The 14,909-nt window shown below is 42.5% G+C and overlaps 1 protein-coding gene across 5 annotated transcripts in view; it reads right to left on the bottom strand.

The window, feature by feature from the left end:
• Positions 1-14,909, bottom strand: part of RASA3 (RAS p21 protein activator 3) — a 268,967-nt gene that overhangs the window by 164,688 nt on the left and 89,370 nt on the right. For 4 of the 5 annotated variants that reach the window (XM_064268615.1, XM_064268616.1, XM_010593593.3 and 1 more), the window contains exon 2: positions 8,193-8,310. In XM_064268615.1, coding sequence (XP_064124685.1) covers positions 8,193-8,310 — 118 coding nt within the window. Of the gene's footprint in view, positions 1-8,192; positions 8,311-14,909 lie in introns of those variants that run through there. The other variant, XM_064268618.1, reaches the window with a different exon arrangement.

Here is a 14,909-nt window from a genome sequence, read left to right as displayed (position 1 = left end):
GGATTTGGGGTTTAGATCACCAAGCCTTTCTTCCAAGGGTCCTAGAAGTCCATGTGCAGTCATCAGATGTGACCTAGGCTGATCAGCTATGCCGGTTAATAACCTCCTCACCATCCAGCAACCAAAAGGTCAGCTCACGGCCCAGCAGTCCGCGCACCCCGGCCAGCGCTGTTCTGATTGCTCAGTGCTGCACCGAGTTAGCACTCCTTCTCCTGCATTCATCAGAGGACCTCCCGGGTGGGAGGGTTGCTAATGATTTCTGCCTTCAAAATCTCTTGGCATTGATCCCTTGGCAGCTTCTCTCTGTTGGGTTCAGTCTCCTGCCACCTTCTCTACCAACACATGCAGCCCATGATGGCACACGAGGTTTATACACAGAAACACAAGGTGACCACGGGCCCCCCGGTGACAGCCCTGAAGCCTTGCTGAGGGTTACAGTTCAGACATTCAGGGCAGCTCGGTGCTTCCCGGACTTCACCTCCCTGGACATTTACCACTTCAGCATCTGCTTTACAGACAGCCAAAGAAAAAGGGGCAGGTTCGTTCTCCCATATTTCCAACCAGCACAGCACACACACCCAAAGAAGTTGCAGAAAAATCATAAATCTAAGGAGTGGTACTGCCTGGAGTGCTCCAAGGGACTAGGAGAGAACAGATATTCCTATTCAAGCTGACGTGCTGTATTCGGGGTCTTCCTAAACCTTGCATTTGGTTCAGACTTACTTTTTTTTTTAGCTTTAACTCAAGAAATTAGAGAGAAAAGTAAATGTTAGGAGAGAAGATATGGCTTGGATAGTCTCATAATTTCAAAGTAGGTGTTTTCTAAGTCAACAACGTGATTTTTATTAAAAAACCTTCTGAAAGAATGAGTCGTCTGTCTTCCCTAACCACTAACTTCCTCCTGTGCCCTTTTCGTTTCTAACCCCAAGTGACTCCTCCCCTCCTGAATTAAACTTTGGGAACTGTTGAGGTCTTTCTTGGTTTAGTCATTTCTACCACACAAAAGTACTATTTTCTGAGCAACTTGCATCTTTCAGTATGAGCAGAAAGAAACTTTCATATCATTGACCCAGTTGCTCCTTCTGAATACCAAAAGGCAGTTTCTACCCATCCCTGTGGGAACAAGCTTTGGGTAAGAAAAGTTTTTTAAAGTTTGCTTCCTGGCAAGAATGACAGCGGTTGAGATTCTATCATTATGCCCATAGGGATAATCTAACTCCTCTCTCCTTGTTTTATAAGGTTTATCTTTGTTAGCTTCTAATTTTATGTTAAAAATACAAACAAAAGGATACAAAATACATCCCACCATCCCATTGCCCCAAAATAATAACCACATTGACATTTATGTATTAAAAAAACCCATTGTTTTCAAGTCGATTCCAACTCATAGCAACCCTATAGGACAGAGTAGAACTGCCCCATAGAGTTTCCAAGGAACGCCTGGTGGATTCGAACTGCCAATCTTTTGGTTAGCAGTCGTGGCACTTAACCACTGTGCCACCAGGGTTTCCCATTTATATAAGTATGTGTATGTATATATATATATATATTCCAAACAAATTTTGAAGCAATCACAATGTTCTAAACAAAAGGCAATCCTACTATAGATACATCCTTGTAACTTGCTTTTATCACTTAACAATATACAGCCAAATCCTTAAAAACAGAAACCATCAAGATGCTATACACCAAAACCAAATCCAGTGCCATTGAGTCGATTCTGACTCATAGCGACCCTACAGGACAGAGTAGAACTGCCCCATAGAGTTTCCAAGGAGCGCCTGGTGGATTCAAACAGCTGACCCTTTGGTTAGCAGCCGTAGCACTTAACCACTATGACACTAGGGTTTCCCAAGATGCTATAAGCCAAATGTAAATGCTGGTTTTATATTCGAGGGATGGGGAGTAAGCAAAGAAGTGAAAGAGAAGGAGACAAAAAGCAGCAGCCACTCCTGGTCCAGTGTTGCTTTAAGTCACGTAGTTCTTCTACCTGTTGTGACCCTGCGGCCATACTGGTTTGCTCCCTTCTCCAGATGCCACTACAGATAAAACGAAGTAGAGATGAAGTTGGAGGGCAACTGTGAGAAGGGAAAGCAGTCGTCTGGTGCTGGAGATGTGTGGAGGGTGGACCTCACTTTCGTTGGGATGGGGTAGGGCTCTCTGCTCAGGGGTTGGTACCAAACCCGAGGTTTGAGGAACAGCCTGGATCAGAGCTGCCCCCTCCTCTCTCTGAGGCCACACCCCCTGAAGCTGAAGGTGGAACATGAGGGTCGAATCAGAAGAATCTTGGGACAACTCTTCACTAAGCTTTGAAGCTGTTTTTCATACATATGTCATTTTTGGGGGAAAAGTAGGCAATATTATTATCCCAATTATCATTGAGGATAGAAAGAGTATTCCACTTCTTTATGAGAATAAAAGGAAATGAAAACACTGATATTTTGTGGTATATTCTTGGCAATGATTGGACTAACCCCAGCATCCAAGAGATTTGATTTTTAATTGTTTCTGAGTTTTGTTTTGTTTTTTTCTTAATAACATCAACATGCTCCTTTTTACTGGATAAAATGGCGATTTCTTCCATGACGTAACCTTCCCCTTGGCATCCAATTTATTCTCTCATGTACCAAAGGGCACTGGGCTGGTGGAGGGATCTACTACTGTTGTTTGAGAAGCAGGAGACTGGCGTCTTCCCAGAGGAGGCCCTAGGATATTTTCCGACAGATTTACTATGCAATTAAGGGCAGGCAGCTCTTTCCTGAGCTTCCAATCCAATTCCATGTAACTTTTGAGCTTAAGTAAACAAATAAACAAATAATGAGTTGCTATTTAAAAAAAAAAAAATTTTTTTTTTTTTTTTTTAATTTAAATGGTTGGAAACCCTGGTGGCCTAATGGTTAAGAGCTATGTCTGCTAACCAAAAGGTTGCCAGTTTGAATCCACCAGGAGCTCCTTAGAAACTCTATGGGGCGGTTCTACTCTGTCCTACAGGGTCACTATGAGTCGGAATCGAGTCATCGGCAACGGATTTCGTTTTTTTTTTTTTTAATGGTTAAAAAAATTATTGCTCTAAAAAGTTAAACGTGTGAACAAATTCATTTTCAACATAACGAAAGTGTTTTTCCCAGGAGAAGAGAAACTTTGCCCAAAATCATTTGGCTGGAAAAGAGACAAAGACAGGGATAGAAAGGCCTTTTCCCCCTCAATATGTCAGTTCTGATGAGTTTCTAAAAGTAAATCTGCCACCGATGCTATTGCCCAACCTCCTGTCTCCCATGTTGAAAAAACGAAGAGGACTTTTCCTTTAAAATATCAGCATGGTAATTGATAACGATACTCTGTAGATACTATCATTATAAATGTTAGCTTGAAAAGTAAAATTGCTGCCACGCCCCTACTTTTACAGGTAGGAAGAGACTGGCCAAATTTCACAGATAGGGAGAGCTGAGGTTTGATGGGGAGCTTGATCACTTGATCCTCAGGAATAACCTTCTTTCAAGGAAAAGGAAAGAAGACATCTGTTCTCTTCCTTTTCTTTCTCACACATTCCATTTGCAGTTTCATGCTGAGTCAGAAGGCAATATTGGGAAACAGCTAATCCTAAACCCTTCTACACCCAGACGGACATTAGAAGGGGCTTTTGCTGGTTGTTTTGGTCTCCGTATTGTTCCCCCTTGATAGGCTGTGCAGCACTGCTGGGTGTTTTGGTCTCCGTATCGTTCCTTCTGATAGGCTGCACAGGCTTGTTGGCCTTGACAAGCTGGCCTGCCAGGCTGGGAATCCCCAAAGCTAGAGAACAGCATCCTAAGGTTACTTGAGTTCAAAGATGCAGATGTAGGCTTTTTTACGTTATACAGTGACTTTAGGGGCCCTGGTGGTACAGTGGTTAAGCACTCGGAGGCTAACCAAAAGATTGGCGGTTAGAACCCACCAGTGGCTCCATGGAAGAAAAGACCTGCAGATCTGCTCCCACAAAGATTACAGCCTAGGAAAACCCATTGGGGTAGGAATCAGCACACAACAACAGTGACTTTGCCAAATGAATGATCAAATCTCTCACGTAATGCTGGTCCTGGAAACATGCTGAGAAATCAGAGATACATATCTTAGAAGTCACCACCATGACACACAGCAGAGACAGGGCAGCAGCTACTTCCTTGGAGGCAATAGCTAAAATCTGGGATGTGGTCACCTGAGTCTCCCAGGGGCTAAAAATTGCCTGTGCTGATAATCTGGTCCAGTCAGCTCTTCCTTATATCTCTTTCTCAAGTCTAGCCATTTCCTTCCATTCCATAGCTGTCATCTGAGTCTGCGCCTTCATCTTCTCTTGCCTAATCTATAGCAGAACCTCCAGACTGGCCTTCTGTCTCTAGGCTCTGTCCTTGCCAATCGAGGCCATTTCAGAATGTAAGTTCAGTTATTTTAAAATATGGTCTCTCCACCATTCTCTCTCCTCTCCCGTTTTTTGGAATTCCCAGAAGACATCATCATTCCACCTTCTATGTCTCTAAACCTCTATACTCTATACTAACCTCTATACTTCATTTCTTTGTCTCTCTGAGCTGTACTTCAAATGCTATCTTGTCATTTACTAATTCTCTCTTCAACTGCATCTAATCCACTATTTAATTCATTCACCAAGTTTTTAATTTAAATTCTTGTATCTTTCATTTCTAGAAATTATATTTGATTCTTTTTCAAAGTGGCTTGATCATTCTTCGTGGTTTCTTATTGTTGCTCATGTTTTTAAGCTTGTCCCATTAATTTCAATACGTTCAACTTAGGTTTTTCATATTCTTTGTTGGATAACGCCATTATCTGCAAACCCTGCAGGCCTGTTTCTGCTGCCTTTTGTGTTGGCACTAGTACAGGATGCTTTATTTCCTTGTGCACTTTATATATTTTCTACCCTGAGCTCATCGTCCTTGGAACTTTATATATAGGAATTCCTTGAGACCTGGATTAAACTGGGTTCCTTCAGAAATAAATAAATTTGCTTTGGACTGGCATACAGCTGCCTCAGTGGTCATTGAGGAGCTACTAATCCAAGGCTACATTAATTTACATTCACAGGTTGAAGTTTTTGGGACCACAGAAGTAGTGTGGATTCAGGCTATAAACTCATGTGAGAACCAGTTTTTGGTTTCAAATATTCAGCACCAAGTGAAGACAGGCAGGTTTCCTTGCAAACTTCTTTTATAGGGTGGGCTTATTTATTTTCCACCCTTACACTCAGAGTAGAGCTTTATTGGGTACTAGCTTGCAAGGCCCATCAGTGTTAATAGAGTTGTTTGCGCCAATGTTAAATGACCACCGACACCTGTATTTTTTTAAGCTCTTGGAACTATTTTGTATAGGTTTTTGTCTCTTTCTTTACTTCAGTTTTAACTCTTTCTGCCTTCAGTAGCCACTCTGCTTATCTGGCACGCTAGATGAGAGCTCAATAAGTATTCACTGAACTAATGAATGAAAAAAATAACTGAGCGTATTAAAACTGTCTATAAAAAAAAAATTTTTTTTTATACTAAACAAAGATTAAATAGTCTGCGAACAAGAGTCGGAAGCTTTGCGTGTGTCAGGAGTATTCACTTCAGTGCACTCTCTGTAGTGTTAACTGGTTTCTTAAGAAGACATTTGGGGAGGCACCACCTGATTCTGGCTATAGCACAGACAGATGACTGGCTGGCAGAGACAGTGTTACTACAGCATTATTTTTATGTAGCTCTCAGTCTTCCTTCCCTGCTCCAGAAGAGCATTCTCTAATGCCACTAGAACCAGAAACCATGGCTTCCAGTTCTAAACCTGTCTGAGATATTTCTGAAGACAATGGGCCCTCATTTCCCAACCCCACCTATAACAGAGGCTCCACAATAGATCGCAGGGGTCCTTTTCCAGAGATTTTGATTTAGCAGGTATGGGAGGAGCCAGGGTCAGGACAGAAACCCAGCTCTACAGTCTGCCAGTAATTCACCAGGTTTGTGATCCACTGACCTCTAACATCAGGCTATTTAAATATAGAAAATATTTCTCTCAAAGAGTAGTTAACATAAAACAAACAAACCCGCGAAGAAACGAAACCCACTGCCACAGAGTCAATTCTGACTCATAGCAACCCTACAGGACGGAGTAGAACTGCCCTAATTCGAACTGCCAACCTTTTGGTTAAGCAGCCGTAGCTCTTAACCACTGTGCCACCAGGGCTCCAAGCTAACATAAGGGGTATAGTAGTAGTTACTTCCATTTTTCTTAAGGAGAAATTATCAATCCCATCATCACCTTCATCATCAACACCATAAAGGCATTCTTTTTTAAAGTCTGACACTATTCTTCAGTCTTTTTTAGTTTTCTTCCACAACTTATTTAAAAAAACTCTGGAATAGGCAAGAAAATAACACAAACAACTATCATTACTCGGCCTTAGCAGCAGCGTCACCGGAAGTATATTACAGAGAGGCATTAGCAGCGACGGTGCACACGGAAGAGAATAAAATATGTTTCCAGTCTCTCTCACGGGCAGGAAATCCTTAACGGTTTTCTAAAAATTAAATTCTTTAAATCATCAGAACGTGCTGTTTTTTCCCCACTTAGAAGTCACAAAATGCGAGGATATAATTCATCTGCTAAAAATGTTCACAAATTAAAGTAGCTGTTTTGATGAAACCACACAACCAATAACTCTAAGCCTGAGGGTGAAGTCACTGGCCGCAGAGATGTCTCCTTTGTTTCATGAACTGCTTCATTACCAAGAACTCATCTCTACGCTTCACCTGCGCTAGCCACTACCTGACCAGTTGCCACTGAGTTGATTGTGACTCACGGTGACCCTATGCGTGTCAGAGTAGAACTGTGCTCCATAGGTTTTGTTTCCTTTTTTTTTTTAAAATAATGTTTTATTGTGTTTTCAGTGAAAGTTTACACAAGTAATTAGGTTCCCGTTTGACAATTTCTACACAAATTGTTCAGTGACGTTAGTTACATTTTTCAAGATGTGTCAACATTCTCTTTAATTATATTCCATAGGGTTGTTTGTCAATGGCTGATTTTTCAGAACTAGATCGCCAGGACTTTCGAGGAGCCTTTGGGTAGACTTGAACCACCAACCTTTCAGTTAGCGGCCAAGCTCATTAAACGTTTCCACCACTCAGAGTCTTGCTGGACTACAAACCCCTAATTTCTCATCCCGTCTTCCAACACACTTTATAGTGAAATGTTTTGCCACGTCACCATTTCTCTCTTCTGGTTTCTCTCCTCTCATTCCCTATATAAGTTGCTGTGTGTGACTTTTACGGTGCTATCACTTCCTATCCCTATGTGCACCTCCCAGGCACATTTCATTTCATTATATATTACGGTGTGGTTAAGAGCTCCGCTGCTAACCGGAAGGTCAGCAGTTTGAAAATCCACCAGCCACTCCTTCAAAACTCTATGGGGCAGTTCTACTCTGTCCTATAGGGTTGCTAACAGTCTCGATCGACTCAACGGCAATGGGTTTACCCGACACGTGGTCCAGGAAACTGTAACATCACCACCACCATCATCGGGGAGCTACCTAGAAATGCAAATTCTCAGGGCTCCTAGCGTGGGTATCTGTGTATTAACAGGCCCTCCAGATGATTCTTACATAAGCTAAACTTGAGAAACACTGATGTATTACGCAGCAAACTTCTCAACCTTAAGAAAAACTACATGTAGTCCTTTCTTGGAGTCTTGAAGAGACAGAGAGTACTCCTCTCTTGGTCAAATTATATCAATAAATGTTTTCTATGTCTCTAACCTCAAGTTCATAGTTAACTCGATGACCATCTTAAGCATGCCTCTTTAGAAAAACTTAAAAGAAGATGGTAAAAAAAGCTCTCCAAATATATTTCCCCTCTCAAAATCCTTGGTTTGTATTCTTTTGTTGCAATAGACACTTTCAAAAAAAAAAAAGTTCCTTTTAAACAGGTAGGGGATCTATTACAAGTAGTTACATATGTGTATTACGGGCACTTGGTAAGCAAATACCAGTTCACCACCAAGGACAGAAGCTCAAACTTCAACCATCCTGCAAGTAAGAGCCCCATGTGACTATTTCTTCCACCTCACTCAAGCTAACCAACATAAAAAATGGCAAGATGGCACACGTGTTCGGAATACTGTTTATACTTGTAGAAAATATATCACTAACAAGTAAAAGCAACAAAAGATATTACCAGAGTGATTTTTCCACTATTTTGGTCCTGAAAACCTCCTCTTGGTCCAGGTTCACAGTGCAGTAGCAATCCCGCATCTTGTTTGGCCCCGGGTAAGTGGGAAGATTTTTGGCTTCACCTAAAAAGTAAATGTAGCATGTATCATCTCCTGAGCATAGAGATAGGTAGTCACCATGGTTAATCACAGACACATTTCCAAATAACGTATTTGCTTCACAGTAATGCACCTGCATTCTCTTTTGTACATTCGTTAGCTCTTAATAAGGTCTTAGTTTTCTTGCTACCCACGGTGAGTCAAGTTACCAATGAGAATACCACTCGTACTGTTAAAATGCAAAGTAACATCCACATCACCCTCTAAAATAAAATGGAGAAAGTAGGACTCCATCAGCCTCGGAATAAAGGTTCGCTATTTGTTTTGTCTTGTTTTGTTTTGCTTTGAACCCACACGAGTCCCTTATATTTTGAAATCAATTTTATACTATTAGGTCAAATTTTATATTATTAGGTTAAAGTTGGGGCAATAATTAAGGAGAATAACTCTGACTTTTTCGTTGATAAGATTAAACTATACACTTCGGCTGCTTAAAATACTGAGAGATTTGCCTGTTAAGAAAAAAATCTGGGAGGCTCAATGTGAGCTCACATTGAGCTCTTCCCCAACCCCCTTCCTCTATATAAAAGCCCCAATGAAGTATCTAAATCCGTGAGTGAGGGAGAGCTTCATCTTCAGAAACATCAAGGCAGCCAGTGTACCAGGCCGGCCCTGCAGAAAGTGTCCACACCATACCCAAATTTTTTTTTTTTTTTAGTAACTCCTTATTTGCCCTTGGGTCTGTCTAGAGACCATTATCAAAACCCCCAAGTGCGGGCACCCTCCACTAGATGCTCCAAAAGGGCACAAATGGTAGGTTGAAATAGCACAGTTTATTGGTGAATTGAGAGAGAGAACAAAAATGACTGAATGAAAGGTAGCTTTTTAATGCCAACAACTGCACCCCAGTTTAAGTCAGCTCTGTGGAAGAAATACCTCTAACACGGTCTCTCCTCCCAAAGCCCTTATTTGCCTCCCGAGTCACTATGATTCTGAAGACATCTGGCACTGATGTCCGCACCAACAGACACAAAACAAAGAGAGAGAACTGAATGGTGGGACAGCCAACAACACACCAAGGCACATGCTGCCTTCTGTAATTGTTACCTACCCCACCTGCTGCTGTCATTCCAACTCATAGTGACAGAGCAGAACTGCCCCATGGGGTTTCCAAGCAGCGGCTGGTGGATTCGAACTGTTGACCCTTGGGTTAGAAGCCAAGCTCTTAACTACTGCACCTTGGGGGCTTCCCTGTTATTGCTACTCAGGGCTAAACCACCCTAACCTTGTTGAAATTTAAAAAAAAAAAAAGATTAGAAGTTTTTCGGAACTCCACCTTCAGAATTAGTGCTGAACACACTTAAAGTCAAAGCCACCTAGCGCGGTCATGCTTTCTTTTGCATAATCCCAACAAAAACACACATTATAACTCACTTGAGGAAATCAGTTCATTTGAAAAGATGCCAATTTGCAAACCAGCATGCATGAACCCTCGAAGGGGAGAAATAAACTTGATATGCTTGAAGATTTTTTAAACTTTTCATGAATATGTTATTAATTTCAGATACTGAGTAGAGAAATAAGTTAATAAAGGGCTTTAATAACTGCATGAATGCTTTTTATGTTAATAAATATTGCTTCTGGTGCATCAAAGGTGCTTTTTTAGGATTTCAGCCATCATTGGTTGCTCACGGTCTAATTTGCATTATGGGTTATTTCCTATCCCTGGGCCAGAACCCATGGCCCTACATTCCTGAGCCTCAGTTTCCTCAAATATAAAAGCAAGAGAGCAGACTAGCTCTCAAAGCTCTTCGGGCTCTGAAATGCTTCTAACTCGAAAGGCTTTGGACACTTTTCTCCTGGGAATCATCAATGACTATTAGCTAGTGAAGAAAAGAAAAAATGAATGTCTTCTTAAAGTCACTGTTATCCTCAAAACACCTCAGCACTAAACCCCTCCCACTAACGTGCTATTTATACAAGAGTGAAGCACGTGAAAACATGGCACTCAGACAGCCAATCTGCCAACAGGCACCTGAATCCAAGCCAAGCTGCAAGTAAGTCGTTAAATGTCAAAAGACAGACTTCCTGAAGAATTTCAGCAGATGTGAAAGGTCATATATGGGCATGTACGCAGGGTACGTCATGTATTCACAAGCACCAAAGGATAGTTCCTTCAAAGCGATGGTAAGAAGTGGAGAAAGATGGGAAGGGCCTGTGCAAGGAGGAACAGACACAGATCTCCTGGTCATTGTTACTTCAACTCAGCTGCATCGGAAGAGGTGGCCCATCACACACGCCACGTGTAATGGGTCTCTTAGACCTTCTAATGCTATTTTTGGAACTGGTCACTTTGGCAGCATTTACAAATCGTTAACCTCAAAACCACCTTGACTTTTTTGATTTTCCAGCTGACAGCATTACCAGCGGAATTAGGGTTTACAATAGTTCCCCTTGGAATTCAACTTTTTTTTTTTTTTTTTGCAACAAATACGTATAGATATTTTGCTGCAAGTTCTCATTTTTCTTAAAAAGAAAAAAAATTTTTGGAAGTCCTTTGGTAAATAGTTTTGGTGGAAAATACAGAACTGGGACTTTATTCCTGTCTGTTATCCGAAGAATCTCAAAACACAAGCCATAGTAGCTAAGACTCCTTGAATGTGGGGACTGTTAGGATGGAAGAGACAGGATGAGCATTCTCTGAACAATTTGTACGACAGACGATTGAAAACTGCCAGATTACCACGTGGTGGGATTCATGCAGTCTGATTCACGTTCCTTCCCGTCCCTCCCTAACCCCCAGTTTGGACTGTTGTGGAAACATCCTGGTTTCTATGACAATGGTGACACCAGTGAGGCCAGCCAGTCGACCTGAGCCAACATCAAACAAACCACTTCGACCAAGAAGGGGTTGGAAGCAGCTCCCAGCACTCCCGCCCTTTGCCACATCATTCCTCCCAGTGCCCTGATGGCTTACGAGCCCCACCTGAGGCTGGACCGAAAAAGACCCGCCAAGGGATGAATGACTCCTGGGTGTCTGCTTGGAGCATGAAGCCCAGCGGAGCAGTGAAACGGCTCTGCTCTGACGGTGCTTCTACCATAAGCGTTATTATGCCAGTTGCATTTTCTCTACTGTGCTCAGAACAGACCACTGTTTCTTCCATGTTGATATATATGCCAAAGGCCAGAGGTTGTTCTCCCTCCCTAACCCCATTAACTACGACAAAGCCGCCCCTGGTGTAAAGCCGGAGTTGAATTATTTGTTGACTGAATGGATGACTCAAGGACTACAGTGTAAGAGAAAAGTGAACTCTGGCTTTATTCTAAGAGTTCGTATGAAAATTATCCATTTGCACATGACCACTCCTATGAAGCACGATCTCTAAAATTTATACTCTCTATTTACCACAAAACTGTCCCATTTAATAGTCTGAAAAAGAAAAATTTGACACCCACTACTAGTTCTGGAAACATAGAAGTAAAAGGCAGCCCTTAAAAATAATAACATAAACAGTGATAAAACAGCAAACCCTGATATCCAATTACAGGCATCACGCAATGCAACAGGCAATCACAAAAATAAAGGTGATAATCTGAAGGCCATCCTTCCCAAGCTATCACTGGTAATAATTCATGCTGGGGGAGAGAGCTTGCATTGCCATAACACAGCCAGAAAAACCGAAACAAGAGGGGAGCCTGTGGCTGAAGTCTGACCTGGAGAGAGGCAAGAGCCAAGTTCTGGATGCTCATACCTCCTTGGAGAGTCTACGAGGTAACACCAGGCCATCCGAGAGTCTCTTGCTATTAGCCACCGTCGAGTCAGTCCCCAGCTTCTCGGAACAAAGCGCTGCCCGCCCGTGTGTCATCCCCCTGATCGGTAGAAGATGGAACCATTGTGATCCATAGGGTTTTCACTGGCTGACTTTTGGAAAGAGATCACCAGGCCTTTCTTCCTAGTCTTAGTCTGGAGGCTCCGCTGAAAGCTGTTCAGCATTACAGCAATGCACAAGCCTCCTGTGAAAGACGGGCAGTGGCTGCACCTGAGGCGCATTGACTGGGAATCGAACCCAGGTCTCCCCCATGTAAGGTGAGAATTCTATCACTGAACCACCACTGGTTCAGCCACACTAGCGTTGCTAAAGAAGCCCCCTCTCTTAAAAGGCCAGCAGCCAGTAAGGGTGGGCTCAGTGAACAATCCCCTCTGTACTCTGAGAGGAGAGGAGACTTCCAGGGGCTGCAGGAGTCCTCTTAGACCCCAGCCTCAAGCCGTTACCCCTTCGAGCCATGATCACAGCTCCCTTTCCTTCCCGCAGCAAACCTGAAGACACAGTAAGAAGCGATGCTGTGTGTGATGTTTGGCCTCTTGCCCACTGCAGCCTCCACGAGGGCAAGTGCAGGGTCTGCCCTCGTTCCTGCTGGGTCCCCAGCACCTAGCAGAGCAGGTGGTATCTAATAAGCACCCCACCACCACAAATCACGTTGCCGCATAGAGCAAATGGTTAAGAACTTAGCTGCTAACCAAAAGGTTGGCAGTTTGCATCTACCCAAAGGGGGCTTGGAAGAAAGGCCTGGCAATCTACGTCTAAAAAATCAGCCACTGAAAACCCTATGGAGCACAGTTCTACCCTGACCCAGCGGCACCTGGTTTCTGGTAGCTACAAATGAAGAAAAGGAGAAAAGGGGCATAGAAGGGAGGAACGAGTGCTAGAGGATTCTAACTCAGCAAATCCCCCGTTCTTTCAGCTGTGAGCCTGGAGCCTGCATCTAACAGGAACAATTTTGAAGCATAGATTGTGGATGTGCTGGACAGCCCCCAACTCCACACTGCTTTGGCATTTTTTTTTTTAATTTTTTTTTTTTTTTTATCTAAGGTATGGTATTCTTTTGACTCTGCTACAGACAGGTCAAGCTTGCTGAAATGATGCATAGACAGCTACATGTGGCTGGTGCACTATCCAAGTAAATGCAATCTCCCCTGTTCAACAGAGTCAAATGGTCTCCATTTACGGGAGAAGGGTATATGAGAGGGTTATAGCTCGTAACGGACTCCATCTTCATGCAAGTCTTTCAGTCATCCTGACTTAAAACATTTAAACAGATCTACAAAGCCTGTTAGCCAATATAGCATATTATCACAACATAAAAGTCTATTTTCCCAGAAAGAACAGTGTCATGATCAAAATATTCTATTTCCTTGAATACATCTTTTACTGCCTTACTATTCTAGCACTTGATACTAAATAGGACAAAACTCCATTAAACCAGATTAGACTGGATTTCTAAACCAAGTGATAAGCAGCCTCCTCTACTGCACACTGATTTAGAAGTCCGGAAAACTCCATTTTGATCTGACTCCACGGACGTCAGCAACTGCCTGGGCCACCACAGGGCTGGCTGAAGTTACAAACACAGGTGAAACGTGCTCTAGGGAGGAGTGTGGCATGGGAATATTTACTTATATACATTTTGTATCTCCTCCCACTTCCAAAAAGAATAGGTAGCATGTTCTAGTATAAAAGATAAGTATATATGTAAAATGGCTCAGCCCTTGTGGAAAAGCTTGGCAGTCCCTCAAAAAGTTAAACATAGAACTACCATCCCATTGCTGTCAAGTGGATTCCAACTCATAGCGACCCTTTAGGAGACCATAGAACTGCCCCATAGGGTTTTCAAGGTGAATTCGAACTGCCAACCTTTTGGTCAGCAGCCAAGCTCTTAACCACTGTGCCACCAGGGCTCTGTAAGACTCAGCAATTCTAATTCTAAGTATATTCAAAAAAAATTGAAAACAGGTACTCAAGTAGATACTCATATACCAGTGCTCACCGCAGCATTACTCACAACATCAGAAAGGTAGAAATGACCCAAAAATCCATCAATAGGTGAGTGGATAAACAAAATGTGGTATATACACACCATGGGATACTACTCAGTCATGAAGAAAAATGAAGTTCTGATACATGGCGCAACACAGAGAAACCTTGTAAACATCATGCTGAGTGAAATAAGTCAGACATGAACGGGCAAATATTGTATGACCCCACTTAACATGAAATATCTAGAATAGGCAAATGCAGAGAGACCAAACTTTATTAGTGGTCAGCAGGGGCCTGGAAGGAGGGGGCAAGGTGGAGTCATTGCTTAAGGAGCCCTGAGATTCTGATAAGGGTGATGGAAAAATTTGGAAATGGTGATAGTTGCACAACAGTGTGAATAAACGTGGTTAAAGTCACTGAGTTAAACACATAAATATGGTTGAAATGCAAAAAAAGTACAAAATAAGGCTGTTAAATGGAAATCAAAAATTGAAAAAATGGTAGAAGGAAAATTGTATCTATTCAACTCCAGCACATGTGATTCAGCACGAAACTTATCTCTGAGTTTCCTAGTAGCTAAGTAAAGATGGAAATAGAGTGAAACACACGGTTCCTCATTTGTTGTTGTTAGGTGCTGTCGAGTCGGTTCCGACTCACAGTGACCCTACGTACAACAGAACGAAACACTGCCTGGTCCTGAGCCATCCTTACAATCATTGTTATGCTTGAGCTCCTTGTTGCAGCCACTGTGTCAATCCACCTCGTTGAGGGTCTTCCTCTTTTCTGCTGACTCTCTACTTTGCCAAG

This window comes from Loxodonta africana, chromosome 15 (genome assembly GCF_030014295.1).
Source record: "Loxodonta africana isolate mLoxAfr1 chromosome 15, mLoxAfr1.hap2, whole genome shotgun sequence".
Classification (NCBI taxonomy): domain Eukaryota; kingdom Metazoa; phylum Chordata; class Mammalia; order Proboscidea; family Elephantidae; genus Loxodonta; species Loxodonta africana.
This window is presented reverse-complemented; position numbering and strand designations above follow the sequence as displayed.